The sequence below is a fragment of the Staurois parvus genome, unplaced genomic scaffold (assembly GCF_062004578.1).
Source record: "Staurois parvus isolate SC_StPar_1 unplaced genomic scaffold, SC_StPar_1.0 ptg000207l, whole genome shotgun sequence".
Taxonomy (NCBI): domain Eukaryota; kingdom Metazoa; phylum Chordata; class Amphibia; order Anura; family Ranidae; genus Staurois; species Staurois parvus.
This window is the reverse complement of record NW_028318003.1, coordinates 5,617,481-5,637,901: the sequence shown is the minus strand read 5'-3', so window position 1 is coordinate 5,637,901 and position 20,421 is coordinate 5,617,481. Positions and strand designations below refer to the sequence as shown.

At 41.4% G+C, this 20,421-nt stretch overlaps 1 protein-coding gene across 2 annotated transcripts in view; it reads right to left on the bottom strand.

The window, feature by feature from the left end:
* Positions 1-9,503, bottom strand: part of THY1 (Thy-1 cell surface antigen) — a 34,068-nt gene extending 24,565 nt beyond the window's left edge. The window contains exons 1-2 of one of the 2 annotated variants that reach the window (XM_089678565.1): positions 9,373-9,503; positions 4,891-4,946 (exon numbers count right to left, since the gene is read on the bottom strand). In XM_089678565.1, the coding sequence (XP_089534691.1) occupies positions 4,891-4,927 (37 nt within the window). In that variant the 5' untranslated portion in view covers positions 4,928-4,946; positions 9,373-9,503. Of the gene's footprint in view, positions 1-4,890; positions 4,947-9,267 lie in introns of both variants that reach the window. The other variant, XM_089678564.1, reaches the window with a different exon arrangement.
* Between the last annotated feature and the right edge of the window lie 10,918 nt (positions 9,504-20,421).

Sequence of the window (20,421 nt, the reverse complement as noted above, 5' to 3'; positions counted from 1 at the left end):
CACAGGCAGTCCAATTCCTCCAGGATGGCACATCAATACGTGCCATTGCCAGAAGGTTTGCTGTGTCTCCCAGCACAGTCTCAAGCGCATGGAGGAGACTCCAGGAGACAGGCAGTTTAGGAAAGCTGGACAGGGCCGTAGAAGGTCCTTAACCCATCAGCAGGACCGGTATCTGCTCCTTTGTGCAAGGAGGAACAGGATAAGCACTGCCAGTGCCCTACAAAATGACCTTCAGCAGGCCACTAGTGTGAATGTCTCTGAACAAACAATCAGAAATAGACTTCATGGGGGTGGCCTGAGGACCCGGTGTCCTCAAGTGGACCCTGTGCTCACTGCCCTGCACCATAGATCTTGACTGTCATTTGCCATTGAACACCAGAATTATCAGGTCTGCCACTGGCACCCTGTGCTTTTCACAGATGAGAGCAGGTTCACCCTGATGACATGTGACAGACCTGAAAGGGTTTGGAGAAGCCATGCAGAATGTTATGCTGTCTGTAACATTGTTCAGCATGACTGTTTTGGTGGTGGGTCAGTGATGGTCTGGCGAGGCATATCCATGGAGGGACGCAAAGACCTCTACATGCTAGACAATGGCACCCTGACTACCATTAGGTATCGGGATGAAATCCTTGGACCCATTGTCAGACCCTATGCTGGTGCAGTGGGTCCTGGGTTCCTCCTGGTGCAAGACAATGTCCTGGCATCATGTGGCGAGAGTATGCAGGCAGTTCCTGGAGGATGAAGGAATTGATACACCTCTGGGATATCAAGTTTTGGTCCGTCCGACACCGCCATGTTTCACTTCAGACTGTCCAGGAGCTCAGTGATGCCCTGGTCCAGATCTGGGAAGAAATACCCCAGGACACCATCCATCGTCTCATTGGGAGCATGTGAGGCATGCATACAAGCATGTGAGGGCCATACAAACTACTGAGCACCATTCTGAGCTGCTGCAATGAAATTTGATTTTCGGAGTGTCTTTGAATTCAGTCCTCTGTAGGTTGATAATTTTCATATCAATTAAACGATGGGGCATCCTTACGTTCCTCACACATTACCCAGTCCATATCAGTTTAGATATCCAGCATGATATTTTTCCCCATTGAGATCTGATGTGTTTTCAAAGTGTTCCTTTAATTTTCTTGAGCAGTGTATATGTACTGTGTGTGTATATATATATATATATATATATATATATATATATATATTTATTTATTTTTTGTCTATCAAAAAAAAAATAAATAAATAAATATATATATATATATATATATATACACAAGTGAAATACTGTTAAATTATTAAAAAGAAACAGCTAAACACCAAAGAATGCAAGAGGTAGCAGCTGAACAGGAACTGAAATTCTTGATGACACCCTAGTCCATATCAGTTTAGATATCCAGCATGATATTTTTCCCCATTGAGATCTGATGTGTTTTCAAAGTGTTCCTTTAATTTTCTTGAGCAGTGTATATGTACTGTGTGTATATATATATATATATATATATATATTTATTTATTTTTTGTCTATCAAAAAAAAAAAAAAAAAAAAAAAAAAAATATATATATATATATATATATACACAAGTGAAATACTGTTAAATTATTAAAAAGAAACAGCTAAACACCAAAGAATGCAAGAGGTAGCAGCTGAACAGGAACTGAAATTCTTGATGACACCCAGAAAATTGTAGTCCTTAAGAGGTTAGGTGTTTGCATTGTGAACACAATGCGGTGGTACACACTAGCATGTAGCCCACTAGACTGCAACTCAAAATAATTAGGCATAACACAGCATTGTGTATAGCACTGTATAGCAGCAAATATATCTCCCTGCAAAATGTAGCATGATAGAGAATTGTGCATAACACTGTATAGCAACATCTATCACTCCCTGCAAAATGTAGCACAATACAGAACTGAGTATAGCACTGCATAGCACTGTATAACAGCAACTATTCCTCCCTGCAAAATTAGCACAGTGCAGTACTGTATAGCACTGCATTGCATTTAGCACTGTATAGCATAACTATTTCTCCCTAATCACACTGACAGCTCTCCCTTTCTACTCCGATGCACACTGACAAAAGACTGATGGGAACTCTGCCTTCTACAGTGAGGAATCGAGACATAGGAAAAGCCATATTCTTGACCATTCTAAGTCACCTGATCCCAGGAAGTACATCTACTGGATAATTAACATGAATCTTCAGTAAATTGGCCCAACAGTATCAGTGCCTTGGAGGTGATTACAGTGAGAGGGATAGCAATAGACCTACGGTTATATTTCAAACAGCAGCCAGGGGTGCTGCTGAAGTAGCAAAGGATAATTAACACCTCAAGCAGGTCCCATGGACAGTTTGCCATCTTCACCTTGGGCATTGGACGACCTTGTCCTGGCACTGATGACAGTATCTTGGTTTTTTTGTATACTGGGCTCCCTTTAGGATATTGGTCAGCTTTATTTGGGTGCCAAGGAAGGGAGAGGAGGAAATTGGAGAGCACTGATATTCTGCTAAGCTATCCAAGAGCAAGCGCTCTTTGACGAGGGCAGCAGAGAGCAGTCATAAAACATTTTTTGGCAGCACAGGCACAATATGGGGCTGGGCTTACCTCCAAAGTGGGTGAGTCTTTGCAATGCTTCCGCTGCTGAGAGTACGTTTGTCTACTAGGTGACTAGGATGGGCTACATTATTTCCTGTGGTATGAGTTGCTGCTTAAAGTGTACTTTCTCTTTTGTAGTCCATTTATACTAACACCTATTTTTATGTTGCTAACACCTACTTTATATTTGTTACATGTCCCCATTCACATAGCAAAACATAAAAAAAAAAACATTAAAATTGCACCTTACATCTTTTTAGATGCTCTGTTTTGGACCCTCCAGTAAGGAAAAATCCTAATGACTTTTCCTTGTTTATGAAGGAGGCTGGGCAGCTGTGTTTGTCATAATTAACTCTATCTGTATTGTGCAGGCAAGTCTTAATTATCCATTGTAACTAGATTTGAACAAAGTGTTAAAGATGTAGAGGCTGTCCTTCTTGCATTGTATATTAGTGAGGACAAACTTGGGGCAGGCTCACTGTAACACTGTTAAATAAAACCTTGCAGTCAGCCATGTTGCCTCCTCCTGAAAAGCATCTAAAAGTTAAAGTGGTTGTAAAGGCTGAAGGTCTTTACCTTTATGGATTCTATGCATGAAGGTAAAAAACCTTCAATGTGCAGCTACTGAACCCCCCAATACTTACCTGAGCCCGATCTTGATCTAAATATGTACACGAGAGCAGTGGCTTTCCCGTATCTCTACCTTCTCATTGGCTAAGACACTAAGGAGGATGCGGGGGTGGGGCCAAGCTGCACTCTGTGTATCTAATAGACAAACACAGGCAACTCAGTAGCGAGCACACATGAGTGCCCCCCAGTGCATTCAGCAGGAGAAGGAGGAGCCAGGAGCACCGGCGGGGGACCTGAGAGAATGGAAATCGGGACTGCTTTGTGCATACCCATTACACAAAGCAGGTAAGTATGATCTGTTTGTTATTTCTTAAAAATAAATTGTACCTTTGGTATCACTTTAAGATACAGTATATGTTAAAAATAATGCTTAGGCATGCTGTGTGAATGGGAATTCATAATAAACACATTGTGAGGTTTTCTCAAATTTGACTGCAAAGGTGGAAATATGCTTTAACAGTATGTAAAAACCTCTTTCCCTTTCTTAAGCAAAAAAATAAAATAAATAAAATTCAAAAAAGTTGAAGTTCTAGTTTTTTTTTAAGGAGATACTCCTGTCTGTTTCTGAATTTTGTACTGTTGGCACTCCTGCCAAACTGTGGTCAACTTACCATATTTTATCCACCTACGCCTGAGGACTGTAGTGCTTTTTTTTGTAAGACAGCTCCCTGTGGCACGTGCCTCTGCATTTAGGCATATAACTATTGAACTGTGATGTCACTGGCCAATTTCACCCACCCACACATGAGAACTGTAAATCAAATTTTTTGAGAAGAGTGCTCCCTGTGGCTTTCAACACTGCATTTAGTCCTGTTAATGCTTCATGCAAAAAGGCATGTAGGAGGCCAAATGACAAGAAAAATTTAAGTTTTTTTATTTCAGACATTAAAAAAAAAAAAAGGTTTATGTGCCTATTACTTCAGTCAGTTCAAGCAATCTTACCACAGCTTGGGGAAACCATGTCACTTTTTAATTACAGGAAGAAAAAAAACTTTTTTTTTAAAATTTAATTTAATCTAAAAAAGGTAACTTGGGGTGCTGTCTGCAAGCAAGGTGAAGTGCTATAGTAAAATTCAGTTTCACAGCCAAATCTGCTCCACCAAAGTACATTGTTCCTTAGAACTGTGGTGTACTAATACAGTATGTATAGCTGTAAAGCGTCCCCTAAACCTGTAAATTAAGGGATTTGTGTATCTCCCATGACACACTGGAAACCATTAAAAAACAGATACCCCTACTATACTATGTATTTATTCATTATCAAATATCCACCACAGCAGTGAAAATAGCTTGCCCTCAAAAGGGCAAATAATTACCATCAAAACTAGTTCCTCGTTGACTTTAATGCTATTGGCTCTGGCTAAAGACATAAGCACCGGCACTACCAGGCCACCATCAGGTGTACCTCACTCCACCTAAAGATACTGAACTGGGATGTTTGAATTATATGTTTAACAAAATGGTGTTCTTTTGGTTCATTCTGTACATTTGAGGATTTTGTCCTAATTTGCATACTTTTTTTGTAGAGTGTGAATGACAGGGTCTGGACCTCCAATGTATTTTGGGTTCTCATGTCAAATTCCCATTTGTATTGTTGCCTATTATCAGGTCTACATGTTTATGCTACAGTTGTCATTGTTTTGCTTTTACACTTACCAAAAAAGAAAATCACCACTGGCAGCAAGTAATTCATTTTTCTTCTTTGTTGGCACCTGTTTGTACAAAGGAAATTAAGATCAAGTATTATATTAGATTTCAGTGTACCCCTTATTTTGTGTCAACTTAAATATCTGTAATACAAGGAGGATGCTACACAATTGAATTGTAGGCATTAGCTGGGTTGAATTCATGCCTGAACACAGGCATGGGCTGGCAAAATGGTATTTTCCCATCATGCCACTACAGGTATACTCCAAAACAGGTTTAGTTCTCAGAGGATGGAGGGACCTCATTTGTTGCATGGTCTCTATACCTATAGAGCTATTTAACTAACAACTGCCCAATTTAAGCAATAATTTAAATTTTAGAGACTGTTCTGCAGGAACCTTACTTATTATCCATTATTTCATATAATCATTTGTTACTGTTTTTGGTGAGTCACTTCCACAAATCTCTAAGTTCCACATTTTGTCCTACTGGTCAAAACTAGCCAACACTCCACTGCTAAATTACTGTATCTCTTTCTTTCATATTTCAAATTAGTATGGCTGAGAACCTTTCCCTACCCCTAAATGACAGCACCAATGCCAGTAGTGACAATCACCATTTCTGTCATTAGGAAGGGGGTGAATCACATGCACTCCCATACTTGGAAGTATCAGTAATTTTCTTTTGGTGAGTAAATACAGTGGTGACGATTAACACCAGGCATCAAAGAGAACAATTTGCTTTGTTCTGCATTGGCAAAGCAAAGTTTTGTTTTAATTGGTTCCTGAAGCTTGCCTGGGCATCAGTTTCAGGTGAATCATAACATTCCACAATTTACTATGTAAAGCTGCACCTCCAGCCAAGGTTGTCATTTTGGTCATTTTTCAGAAAAATTGGGCTAATTTTATTAGCCATTAATTGTTTACTTTACCAAAAAAAACCCAAACATATTCTTACAGATACGTATGAAACATTTAAGAAAGAAAAATGAAAACATTTTTTAATGCAAATTGCCAGGCAGTGGATGCAGATTGTGTGGAGCGATGAACTGTGCATGGGAGGTTATTATACTGGTTGCTGGGAGGGGTAAACTGTCAGCAGGATGTGGATGGGTAGGGATGTGCTATAAATTGGGGGTTACAACAAGCTGTCAGGAAGGAATGTACAGTGAACATAGGTAAATACAGGTTTATGGGGGGGGGGTAGGTTGCACTGTGAATGTGGGGGAAGGGTGGTATTGGGGGGCAGAGACAAATGTAGGTTGGAGACAGTGATGCCCTGTGAGCAGGAGTTGTGATTGCAGCTTGTTGTGGAAAATGAACTCTAGGGTCTGAAAACAAGTTGCCTGGAAAGATGTTTTATAGGAGGGGTGGTAAATCAATCACATTGCTTAGAGGGTTGCGCTGTGAGTGGGGGGTAGTGTGACCAGGGAACATTGAGCTATGATGAGGTTTATGTGGCCAGGGAGGGATGCACTGTTATTAAGGGGTGAGGTGCACAGAGGGGGGTGTACTGTGACTGGAGATGGGGGTGTACTGTGACTGGGGATGGGGGGGTGATGTGCCTGGTAAGGAATGCACTGTGAGGTCAATGGGAAGGGGGGGGGGCTGGACAGAGATGTGCTGTAAGCAGGGGATGAGGTGGCCAAAAAGAGATGTAGTGGGATTAGGAGTGGACTACCTTTTGGGGGTTAAGTGGCTGGGGGCAGATGTACTGTGACGGGGGGCAAGGTGGTGGGGTAGCTAGGAAGAGATGTACTGTTAGAGGAGGTGAGGGGCCAGACATGTATGCTCTGTGAAGGGAAATGAGGTTGTGTAGTGGCTGCAAGTAATATATTGTGACCAAGAAATAAGATGACCAGGGATGGATGCGCTTTCAGCAGGGAGTGATTTGGTGGGTGAGCAATGTATTGCTATAGGGGCATGGGTTGAATGCCGGAGGTGTGGTAGCTACGGGAGGACTGGTGAAGTGGCAAGGGAGAGATGCACTGTGAGTGTTGTAGAGTTGAGTGGGATGAGATGGTTGGGGAGGGTTATAGGATGGGCAGGATGAATTGGTTGGGGAGGGGGGTGGTATAAATGGGAGGCAAGGTGGCTGGAGAGTGATGTTGTTTGAGTGGAGGTAAGATTGTTAGAAAGGTCTGCTGTTTCCATGCAGAGAGGCCCTTTCACCAGCCATTGTTTGTCTCTCTTCTTCCTGCATGTTTGAGTTAGGCACCTCCCATCTTTCAGAGCAACATTGCTGTGTACACCATAGACATGGCCCCTGGCAGCTGATGGAGCATACAGCTACATAAGGAAGCTTGAAGGTCTAGAACAGTAAGAATCTGGGAGAAGGCGATTACAGTTGGCATTTAGTCATGGGATTACAGTAGGGGCATTACTATGGTAGCCCAGTGCCACGATCAATATAGCTGACTAAATTAATTGTTCAGACATTCCCTGACAAGCTGCAGCAGGACCTCTTCTCAGACCAACTCATTTATTTACACTCTGTTGCTCCCTATGTACGTTATGGAATGGGGACTCCTAACATCTCAGCAAGGGCTCAGCTTTCTCCCATTGAGAAAGTGCTGTGCCTAGTGCAGAACATGTCAGAAGAGCGCTCGTTCCTGCTGGATGTTTTAATAAAGGATTCTTGATTGTGTACAAAGGAGCACCTGGCACAAACATTCATGAAACATTTAATGATTAAAAGCATCAGATACAGCCTTCCCTTTTCTCTGGTCTTGAGCAGTTGGTGTTTATAAAATCACAACAGAATGCACAAAATAGGTTGTGTTAAGGCTTGATGAAGACTAGCATCTCCTGATGGCACTGTAGGCAGCTAATCAAGGGCTCTGTTTCTGAAGAGGAGCTACTTCTTTTGTGATAGATCTTTAGTTAAATCATCTTGCTCAGGGAATCCTTTGCCATGCATAAAATATTTATTTGTAAAACATAAATTGTTTACATATAGTAAAACAGATAAAAACACACATTTAAAAATGTATTCATCTAAAATAATAATAACTCCTAAATCATTTAGTTTCCCTTTAAAATCCTACAAAGGAGAATTTGAAGAATATGCATAAGCCTCTGTTTTGATATTCCATCCACATACCAGTGCATGGGAATGGGTAATCAACACAGGCCAGAAATAAAATAACAGTTTTATAGAAACTAAAAGATTCCTTCAAGCTGATACATTTCTTTGCAAAAACATGACATGAGAATTTTTCAGCCACGTCCCCATCTGTGTTGAAACTGGAGGAACCACACCCAAGCCCTTCACTTTTATACAATACATGACATGTCCTTGGACTGATGATGATAGGAATTTGAGGATATATATATATATATATATATATATATATATATATATATACACACACACACACAGAATATATATCTATATAAATAGATATATATATTTTCCCCCAAAGTTAAGTTTTTAAAGATATTTACTAGATATCGTGTTAGGAGAAATTAAACATGAATACTAAATTATTATGGTTCTTACATTCATTTCATTATCAAGTCATTTTATTCATTACTAATAATATTACGTTTAATCTCCTAACCTCATATTTTTCATTTAAATAGTGTGATAACTTTTGTTTGCAACTCACTGTTTTTTCTTGAAAAATTTGCTATATCTCAGACATCTGACTGAGTTAGGGCTCATTTACAATTGCGGATGGGGGGAAAATACATTATTGAGCTATGTTTTAATGCCCCCCAACTGATCCCCTTTAAGCTGGAAAGATGGGGATGTACACACGTCACAGTAAGAATTAAAAGCCCTGTGGTGCTGAGTGGGCTGTACTGAACACCGAATACAATCCATTCAGCAGTGAATCACCCTTCAGAGGGGAAGATTAAGAATCCTACACAAACAGGATGATTCAAGAGTGCAATAACGGTTTTTAAAAGACATTAAGATCAATAGCAAACCTAACCCACCAAGATAAGGATCCTTATTTTAATATAAGCGGGGTTCCTTGACATTTGAATGAGATGGCTACAATAAAGCTTTTTGTCTTTGTGCAGATTGAACCTATTGCGTCACCTGGCTGATAACTGAAATTGCCTGAAGAGAAAACTGTCAATGATAGATAGCAATCGGATTCTCCCTTTTAATGTTGCTGGGGAGTTCTGGGACACGGCAGAGGAGACTCTGAAGAGCAATGGTTCTTTCATGCAATTGCAAGAGGTCATGTCACCTTAGAATGACATTTGCTTTGAAAGAAATCATTTGCCTGAGTGCTCAGCGCCTTTTCATCAATAGACAGCTAATCGGATTACATTTATGGTACCATACAGCATATATACACTTTTCTGCATGCATGTACTTAAAAAAAAAATAAAAGTCCATTGAGGATGAAGGTTCTTTCTAATGACCTACATTGTTATATCTTATAATGTTCCCATGTAGGAATGCCTCATTCTCCTTTGAATCAGTCCATGCAAGAATCTGCGTGCCTCTGTGCCTGATACAAGCATGCTTTACCTTCTTCCCTGAGTCTGTTCATGGGCTCCTTGCAGCAATCAGACAGCTACCTCCCTCTGCCGCAATGTTCAGCTTCTTACTGCAGTGAGGGGAGGGAGAGCTGGACCACTTCCAAGCAGCAGAGAAGGAGGTGGAGCGCTGTAACTTTCCAAACAACTGTCCCTGGGATGGTCTGCAATATAGAGACATGATAGCAATGTAGGTAAGGGGTATAGCATTTATCTTCAGGAGAAAAAAGATGCCCATATTTCTTTGATTCTATATTTATCAGATGTTACACATGGAAAGAGATTTGTTAATGCTGAAGTTTAGTAATGCACAGGACCCTAAACGCGGGGACCACTCGCTACAGACTCCAGCCCCTTTCAGCCTACCATTGACTTTGTAGGCTGCCTGCAACTGGAAACTGCACCCGTATAACCCCCTGGGCACACTAAAACTCTTGAAAAACATTGAACTGCACAAGGTTATTTTTTTTTTGCAGTATGCTTATATCTAGTAGCATTTTGGGCCACTGCAACTTGTTTACTAATGTGATTTTGGTATCTTCCTATGTCCACCCCTTCTGTTTAGTGCCAATTAGTTTAGTCCTAGCTAGACCCTTCCCACTTTTTCCATGTTCCCTCAGTTAGTGTTAGTACTTCACAGACACAGGACTCAGGAAAGTCATAGTTTCCTTATGCTTCAAAAGACTGGAAAAACATCCTCTGTACTGCAGTACAGGAAAAAAAATCAAAGAAAACAAGGCCTTGAAAGGTGGATGGTCTGTCATAGAATTTTGTACACAAATGTATTAAAATGAAGAACGTTATTTTCAAAACACATTACAACATGTCAGTGATGTAGAAATCCCTGCATTAAAAACAATGAAAATGAGTCATTAGAGTATTCTCGCTCCATAAGGCGCACCTAGGTTTTAGAGGAGGAAAACAAGAAAAAATAAATTCTGAACCAATGGATTGTAGACTTAGTACAGGAGATGACCAGAGACTGTGGACATAGTACAGTAGATGACCAGAGACTGCGGACATAGTACAGGAGATGACCAGAGACTGCGGACATAGTACAGGAGATGACCAGAGACTGCGGACATAGTACAGTAGATGACCAGAGACTGCAGACATAGTACAGGAGATGACCAGAGACTGCAGACATAGTACAGGAGATGACCAGAGACTGCGGACATAGTACAGGAGATGACCAGAGACTGCGGACATAGTACAGTAGATGACCAGAGACTACAGACATAGTACAGGAGATGACCAGAGACTGCGGACGTAGTACAGGAGATGACCAGAGACTGCGGACGTAGTACAGGAGATGACCAGAGACTGCGGACGTAGTACAGGAGATGACCAGAGACTGCGGACGTAGTACAGGAGATGACCAGAGACTGTGTACATAGTACAGAAGATGACCAGAGACTGTGGATGTAGTACAGGAGATGACCAGAGACTGTGGATGTAGTACAGGAGATGACCAGAGACTGGACGTAGTACAGGAGATGACCAGAGATTGCGGACATAGTACAGGAGAGGACCAGAGAGTGCAGACCTTTGGGGGGGGGGGGGGGCTGGTACTTGCTCCCACTTCCGCGGAGTTGTCCCCCCCCCCTAGTCTTGTGGGACACGTGACAAATTAACAAAGAGAAAAAGATTTTCCCCTGCAAGGTAATGCAATTATAAAAGACTTATCTGAGAATGAAGCCCTCCAGCGGCACGCTATCACCGCTGCAGAGGCTTCCATTGTCATCCAGTCTTCCATCTTGGTTCCCGGGCTGTGGCCACTTGAGTGGCCAAAGCCACGATGACGTCACTCTCTTGCATGCATGTTGGAGCTACAACACATCTCTGAAGGAATGGCATGGGTATGCTGTTCCATCAGAGCGCATGTGCTGCAGCTCACTAGAATATCTCTAAAACAATGCACGCTTATTACTAAGTTTCACTGTAGATAAAAGTATAAAAAATTCCTTTACTATCACTTTGAGAATTTTTTAGATAGAATACTCGTAATCCTTTCCTGCCATCTAGTGGCTACTGGGAAAACAGCATCTGGTTACAACTTGTCTTTATTTTGCAGCAATGCCATTTAGAAAATGAACCCATTTCTAACTATTGGTTACCCACCACTTTAATTGAGCAGCTTTTTGTATACACAAACATAGCGTTAATCATTTTCATGCCGTGATAGCAACAAAAGACAAACAGCAAGCAGCCATTATTTTTCTTTTTACATCCTCAATACAGTAAATTGCTGGAGGAAATTGCTGTTGTACTTACAGACAACAAAAAGAACAAAATAAGTATGTGAGTTTGTACTTTACAGTTACCTAGACAAAAGATGAAAACGTATTCACCCAGTGACATACAAAAGTAGTGTACGGAACATTTTGTACAAGTTTGTACCTACAATGTTCAAATGCAGAAATTAAGAAAAGTTATAAAATGTCTGTGAAGTTTACTATTGTATGTGTAATTTTTATATACAGTGTCTTGAAAAACTATTCATACCCCTTGAAATTCTCTACATTTTGTCATGTTACAAAATGTGGAAAATTACAACCAAAAACATAAATGTATTTTATTGGGATTTTATGTGATAGACCAACACAAAGTGGCACATGATTGTGAAGTGGAAGGGAAATGATAAATGGTTTTCAAAATCTTTCACAAATAAATATGTGAAAAGTGTGGCATGCATTTGTATTCAGCCCCCTTTACTCGGATACCCCTAACTAAAATCTAGTGGAACCAATTGCCTTCAGAAGTCACCTAATTAGTAAATAGAGTTCACCTCTGTGTAATTTAATCTCAGTATAAATACAGTTGTTCTGTAAACCGCCTGCACCTGGGGGGGTGGGAGTGGCAGTTGTTTGCCAGGGAGGATCTCTCTATGTTAAAGATAATAATTGAGAGGTTATAAAATAAATTATCGTATCACCCAATATTTGGTCTCCATTCAGTAGCCAAAAAAGGCATGCAAAAAGGAGGATTTGTGAAAAGAGATTCACAGAAAAGCGGCTACATTATGAACAGAATGTGACACTCAGAAAAATTTCCAAAAATTATGCTTTATTACATTTATAAATATGACATATGGGCAGTCGCCCTGGTTTACCATCACCTCAGTATGAGACAATACACACAGACCTAAAACCATTAAAATAACACCAAGACCGGTCTAAATGCATGTGCAACAGAGAAAATGACTACAAGAGTCTAATGTCCCTGTGACACAAACACATAGGTGAACACTTCCCAAAGGAGGTGTATCCAAAAATTATACCATAGGTATACCATAATACATGTTATAATATTAGAATTCGGCAATTGCCATAATGGTTATATCCCAAACAGGGAATCCAAAAATTATACTATGGATATGGATATCACATGTATGCAATACAGCAAGCACAATATGCGTCAAGAGGAGAACAATGCGCCTCAGGCCTGTATGAAAAAAGACAAAAATGTCATATGTATAATACAATACATTCCTGTGCCGGCACAAGTGGTTGGGGCCCATTCATCTGTATAAACAGCTGTTTCCTAGAGCTCTTAAATGAGAATATGCCCCATTTATTCCCAGGATGGAAGAAAAGATGCAAAAAGCAGCACTCTGCTTGAAATGGTTTCTTCACCACTACATGTGGACTACACACCACTTTCTGTAAGAAAAACAAGACACATCCCAAAAGATCTTCTGCCTGTTGAAATGCATGTGGTATATCTTGTTTCCCATAAAAAGCACCATGATGTCCCCATCCCGTAGTAAAACAAACAATATGTGGAAGAGTCACTGACAGAGCTTACACTCTATGTAGGATATATAGGTCATATAATCACAGAGGACCATATATCTAATGTCCTGTAACAGTCCACTCACCACCTGTGCAATAGATAATAGGAACGGAAAGGATGTCCTTCATAGGTATTGCCATACAAGGCCAAAGAGGCCAAGGAACCACCGCTGACATCCGCCGATATACCGCGGGTTCCAGCCCCCTCTTGGCGCCTGTGCTGCTTAGGCTTGCCTCATGGCATGTGAAGATGGCTTCCTCCTAATGGGTCAGCGTGCGTTCCACCTAGTGCGCATGACCGGAAGTGACGTATCTGACGTATGACGTCAACGCGTTTCGCCGATGGGCGTATCTCACTCAGCTTCGTCAGGACCAATGAAACAACCACATCTCAATTTCCTATTTATAGTGGGTTACACCCCACCCATTTATGCAAAAAACCAACCTGCAGTTATTCCTAATGGAAGAAGAAAGGGGGCTAAATACTTAGCACAGCTGCTGGTCATTGTTAAATATAAAAAATACAGACAACTGGAGACATCAGAGAGGGGAGAGGCTTGGCAATTTTTACAATGCATATATAAATCAAAAGATCATGAATTAAATATATTGATCAGTTAAAACATTATCACACTCTAACCAGAAGATGGCGATATTAGTAAAAGAATCAACAGGTCCATTCATTGAATCGAATTCTTAAAAGAGCAATGTAAATTACCACAGCACACCACAAGATGGCAATATCACCTAAATATTCTCATTATGGATTGTTTCAACACAAAAACCCCAATTTTAAATATCCATCTTATGGTGTAATTATTATTAAGGGAAAAAGAGGGGGGGAAAAAGAAGGGGGAAGAAAGGAGGAAAAAAGGAAAAAGGGAATAATTAGCTCAACGGTCAATCCTTCTATGTTTTTCTAGAGCTATATTTAAATCCATAACGTAAGATCACACATATTGTTATTATTATTCCCAAGTACAAAAAGGTTTACCTTGATTATTTAGCATATGCTCCAACTGTTATTGAAAACGGAGAAATGCCATAGATTAGCTAACGTGTGGCAATATAAAGGTACCTAAACATATAAAACTATTTATCCAAAAATACTTGGAGATCACATTCCACATTTAACCCCTTTGGGTACAGTGTATCAAGTTTATATATCCAGTATTTCTCCTTTTTAAGCAGTTCTCTATCAAAATCACCTCTCCTTTGTGGAAAGTGCAATGCATAGAAACCTTTCACTTTTGTACCATCCAGTTTACCTCCATGATATTTAGCGTAATGCTGAGCAAGATTACTCTCAGGATCATTTGATCTAATATCTCTAAGATGTTCACCTATTCGTACTTTAAGTTGTCTTTTGGTCTTACCAATATACATCTTTTTACAGGGACAGGTTAAGATGTATAGCACTCTCACTGTAGAGCAATTTATGAGGCTTTGAATTTTATAGTGAGTGTTATTTCCAGAGTCATGAAAGGAATCCGTACGGTCCACGTATTTACAGATTTGACATTTTCCACATTTAAACATCCCCTTGGTACGTGATTTTAACCATGTTGTTTGTTTTAATGGTTGATAATCAGAATGGATAAGAAGATCACCAAGATTTGGTGCTCTTCTTGCTACCATCTGGGGGCGTTCACCTACAATCCTACTCAACTTGGGGCATTGAGTTAAAATCTTCCAATGTTTTTCTAATATTAATTTTACATCTTGCCATTGGGCTCCAAATTGGGTTATCATTCTAACAGGTTGGTCACTTAATTTGACCTTCTCATCCATTTTGGGAGATAATAAGTCCTTGCGGTCAGTTTGATATGCCCGTCTCCGAGCATTTCTAATTTGAGAGTGGGAATATCCCCTTTCCCTAAATCTTCTGTAGAGGTCCTGAGCCTCCATCCTAAAGTCATTAATGTTCGAACAATTTCTCCGACATCTCAAAAACTGTCCCACTGGAATCCCTGAAATCAGTGAACGCGGGTGGTAGCTTCTAGCCTCTAATAGGGTGTTAGCAGCAGTGGGTTTTCTATATGTCTTGGTGAGGAGTCTTCCATTCTCAAGTCTAATTTCCAGATCCAGAAAAGAAATACATCTTTTATCAAATATATATGTAAGTCCAATATTGAAGGAGTTCTGATTTAACTCCTCTAGAAAAAACTTTAATTCCTCAGATGTTCCTCGCCATACATCATCTATATATCTTAACCAAATCTGGACATTAGCTAAAAATCTTGATGATCTGAAGACAACCTGCTCCTCCCAAAACCCTAAATGAAGACATGCGTAGGCCGGAGCCCACGGTGCTCCCATACTAGTACCTCTAGTTTGTTGATAAAAGATGTTATTGAATTGGAAAAAATTATGTCGTAATGCAAAATCCAATAGCTCACTAATAAATTCATTCTGTCCTCCCAAAGTAGGATATGTTTTATCAAGAAAGTAAGAGGCCGATCTCACACCACATTCATGAGGGATAGAGGTGTAAAGTGATTCCACATCTATTCCCACTAGAATGGAATTATCATTGATACTCATATTTTCGATCTTAGCCAACACATCTTTAGTATCCCTTACATAAGAGGGAAGATTAGGAACCATATCTTTAAGGAACAAATCTATATATTTCCCTGTTTTATCTAGGGGACCATTAATGGCAGAAACAATAGGTCTACCCGGAGGATTTTCTTGATTTTTATGTATTTTAGGGATAATGTAAAACGTAGGATGATTAAATTCTTCAGTTCTCAGATACTCATACTCTTTTCTAGTTAACAAACCCACTTCTTTTCCTAGTGTTAAGATGGAATTTAGTTTTTTTGCCACCATATGAAAAGGATTAGTGGCTACTTTCCTATAGGTGGATGAGTCACTTAGCAGGCGCTTCACCTCCCTGACATAGTTTTGTTCATTTAAAATCACTACATTACCCCCTTTATCACTTCTCTTAATTACAATATCCTTAGTCTCTTTTAGTTCTTTGAGGGCTTTTCTTTCTTTCTTGGTAAGATTGTCTCCAATTGGCATTTTCCACTCAAGGTTTTTAAGATCATCAGCAACAAAATCTAGAAATGTCGAGATCCTCATGTTGGAACGAATTTTCGGCATTTTCGTCGATCTAATATTCAGATCAACCTTTCTAATTACATTACTGCGATTATCCAGATCTATTTCACTTTCATCACCATCCTCATTTTCCTCTATGAGAGATATCAACATATCGAGCATCTTGCGGTCCTCCATGGACGAGTCGGAGGCCATATCCTCCACCATAGTGGGATTACCATGTATCATTCTCAAGAAAACTTTTCTTAGAAATAAGTTAACATCTTTAAATACCTCAAACTCGTCCATGGGGGTCACTGGTGAAAAGGACATACCTTTATTTAATAAAGAAATATGTTCCCTTCTGAGTGGAAAATTAGCCAAATTGATTACCTTTTTATCATGGATATTTTCTTCTACTACCTCCTCTGACTTCTTGTTCTGCCCTTGTCTTCCTGATGTTTGTTTTTTAAGGATTCCTCTACTTTCTTTTTGAATCCTCTTCCCATCTGTAATTGATTGATACGAGGAGGTTCTCCATTTTGTTGGTCTAAAAAAGAGACAGATTTCCCAAGATTTTCAGAGTCACTTTCACTAGACATGGTTTCTCCCATTGATCTAGAGCAGTGGTTCTCAACCTTTCTAATGCCGCGACCCCTTAATACAGTTCCTCATGTTGTGGTGACCCCCAACCATAAAATTATTTTCGTTGCTACTTCATAACTGTAATTTTGCAGTGGGAGGACTAGCGCCCCATCACTGATGTCAGTGGGATGAATAGTGTCCCATCGTTGGTATCAGTGGGATGAATAGTGCCCCATCGTTGGTGTCAGTGGGAGGAATAGTGCCCCATCATTGGTATCAGTGGGAGGAATAGTGCCCCATCATTGGCATTAGTGGGAGGAATAGTGTCCCATCATTGGTATCAGTGGGAGGAATAGTGCCCCATCATTGGTATCAGTGGGAGGAATAGTGCCCCATCATTGGTGTCAGTGGGAGGAATAGTGCCTCATCATTGGTGTCAGTGGGAGGAATAGTGCCCCATCATTGGTATCAGTGGGAGGAATAGTGCCCCATCATTGGTGTCAGTGGGAGGAATAGTGCCCCATCATTGGTGTCAGTGGGAGGAATAGTGTCCCATCATTGGTATCAGTGGGAGGAATAGTGCCCCATCATTGGTATCAGTGGGATGAATAGTGCCCCATCATTGGTATCAGTGGGATGAATAGTGCCCCATCATTGGTATTAGTGGGAGGAATAGTGCCCCATCATTGGTATTAATGGGAGGAATAGTGTCCCATCATTGGTGTCAGTGGGAGGAATAGTGTCCCATCATTGGTATTAGTGGGAGGAATAGTGCCCCATCATTGGTGTCAGTGGGAGGAATAGTGCCCCATCATTGGTGTCAGTGGGAGGAATAGTGCCCCATTGTGGGTGTCAGTGGGAGGAATAGTGCCCCATTGTGGGTGTCATTGGGAGGAATAGTGCCTCATCATTGGTGTCAGTGGGAGGAATAGTGCCCCATCATTGGTGTCAGTGGGAGGAATAGTGCCCCATCATTGGTGTCAGTGGGAGGAATAGTGCCCCATCATTGGTGTCAGTGGGAGGAATAGTGCCCCATCATTGGTATCAGTGGGAGGAATAGTGCCCCATCATTGCTGTCAATGGGAGGAATAGTGCCCCATCATTGGTGTCAGTGGGAGGAATAGTGCCCCATCATTGGTGTCAGTGGGAGGAATAGTGCCCCATCATTGGTGTCAGTGGGAGGAATAGTGCCCCATTGTGGGTGTCAGTGGGAGGAATAGTGCCCCATTGTGGGTGTCATTGGGAGGAATAGTGCCTCATCATTGGTGTCAGTGGGAGGAATAGTGCCCCATCATTGGTGTCAGTGGGAGGAATAGTGCCCCATCATTGTGGGTGTCAGTGGGAGGAATAGTGCCCCATTGTGGGTGTCAGTGGGAGGAATAGTGCCCCATTGTGGGTGTCATTGGGAGGAATAGTGCCTCATCATTGGTGTCAGTGGGAGGAATAGTGCCCATCATTGGTATCAATGGGAGGAATAGTGCCCATCATTGGTATCAGTGGGAGGAATAGTGCCCCATCATTGGTATCAGTGGGAGGAATAGTGCCCCATCGTTGGTGTCAGTGGGAGGAATAGTGCCCCATCGTTGGTGTCAGTGGGGGGAGGAATAGTGCCCCATCGTTGGTGTCAGTGGGGGGAGGAATAGTGCCCCATCGTTGGTGTCAGTGGGGGGAGGAATCGTGCCCCATCGTTGGTATTAGTGACACAAATGATGGGGCACTATCCCTCCCACTGACACCAATGATACTTACCTTGCTGACTCCTGCTCCAGCCTGGGCTCGCTCTCTCCCTCTCCCATCTACAGCCTGCATACCTGGCTGCAGCAGCAAAATTTGCACTTACCTGTCAGCTGTCTTCCTTCTCTGGCCTCTCTCTTCACTCGCTCCTGCAGCTCCCTCGATCTTCTTCGATCTCCGCGCGCTGCCGCTCGGCTCCTCCTCTCCAAGCTCCACCTCCTTGCCGGTGATTGGCCGCCTGTGTGCCTCTCCTGAGCTACAGTTCCGGTGGCCAATCAGCGGCGAGGAGGCGGAGCTGTTGAGTGATCCCAGAGGTGTGGCCAGGTGACAGGGGCAGCATATCATCCCGCCCACAGATCGCCTGAGACAGAGGAGCGGTGTCTCGGTTCCTAAGACCATCGGAAATATGTGTTTTCCGATGGTCTTAGGCGACCCCTGTGAAATGGTCGTTCGACCCCCAGGTTGAGAACCGCTGATCTAGAGTGTGAACGAAAACCTCTTCGTTTGGATCGACTTCTACTTCTTTTTGTAGTGAGGTCAAATATCTCACCTGTTTCCCAATCCTTAAGATCACGTCTAAATTTAGTTTGTTTAGTAGTTCTAAGATTTTTTTGTACTTTTTCAACTTCCTTTTTCAATTGCTCATTATATTTTTCAAAATTCTCCTGATTTTTGAAAGGATCTAATCCAGATGCACTCTTACTAATAGCCTGATCCAATTCTTCAAGTTGTAATTTCTCCTCCTCAACTATAAGTTTCATACCATTAATCCCATGTTCTATGCATAGCACTTTCCATTTCTCTAAAAATCTTTCATTGTGTAAATGTTCAGCTGGAACCACCTTACTTCTCAAGCCACGTGGGATAATACTCTGTCTAATGTAGGCTTCCAAGAAGCATACATCCCATTTCCGGTTAATGACAAGCTTTTTATGTTCCCGGAACTTAATCTTAATATCCTCATCTTCAGTAGATAGACCTGGGCCTTCTGCTACAAAGGCTTGATGCATTTCCAACTCTACCTCTTCTCCTGGTGTAAATGCCATGAATGCAAGCCCCTCCACTCAATATGCTCCAGCCGTCTTAACAATAATAAAACACTCATCAACTGAGGTGATGGTAACCAAATTACCAAAGTCAAATAACCTCTATAGGAACAGGTCCATAAGAACCCAAAAAAAAAAATTGCCTTCAGAAGTCACCTAATTAGTAAATAGAGTTCACCTCTGTGTAATTTAATCTCAGTATAAATACAGTTGTTCTGTGAACCGCCTGCACCTGGGGGGGTGGGAGTGGCAGTTGTTTGCCAGGGAGGATCTCTCTATGTACCTGTGCCACATTCTTTCTTGGCACAAGTAAATAGATGACATCCTTATGATTTGGGCTGGCTCTAGGCAGGAGTTGCATGTGTTTCTAAATACATTGGGACAAAATGATTTTAATTTGTTGTTCACTCACAACCAGGGGCGGACTGACCATTTGGAAACTCGGCACTGCCCGGGGGCCCGGGGTCAGTAAGGGGCCCCATGAGATGCCCCTGGTACCTTTTTCATAGGCTTTTTTGACTTTGGGCAAGGACACAGGGGCCCCATGATCCCCTATTGCCCGGGGGCCCCATGAGTTGTCAGTCCGCCCCTGCTCACAACATTGCTAGAAGGATTTCCTTTTTGGATATATACATTGAGAATGAGGAGGATGGGAAGCTGTCTACATCCCTGTTCAGGAAAGAGACTGTGGGAAATACTATCCTGCATTGTGATAGTTCCCACCCATGATCCCTGGTACAAAGTATACCATACGGCCAATACCTTAAAATTTAAAAGGAATTGCTCTGATGGGGAGGAATTTAAGTGCCATTAAGACATAGAATCCTTGAA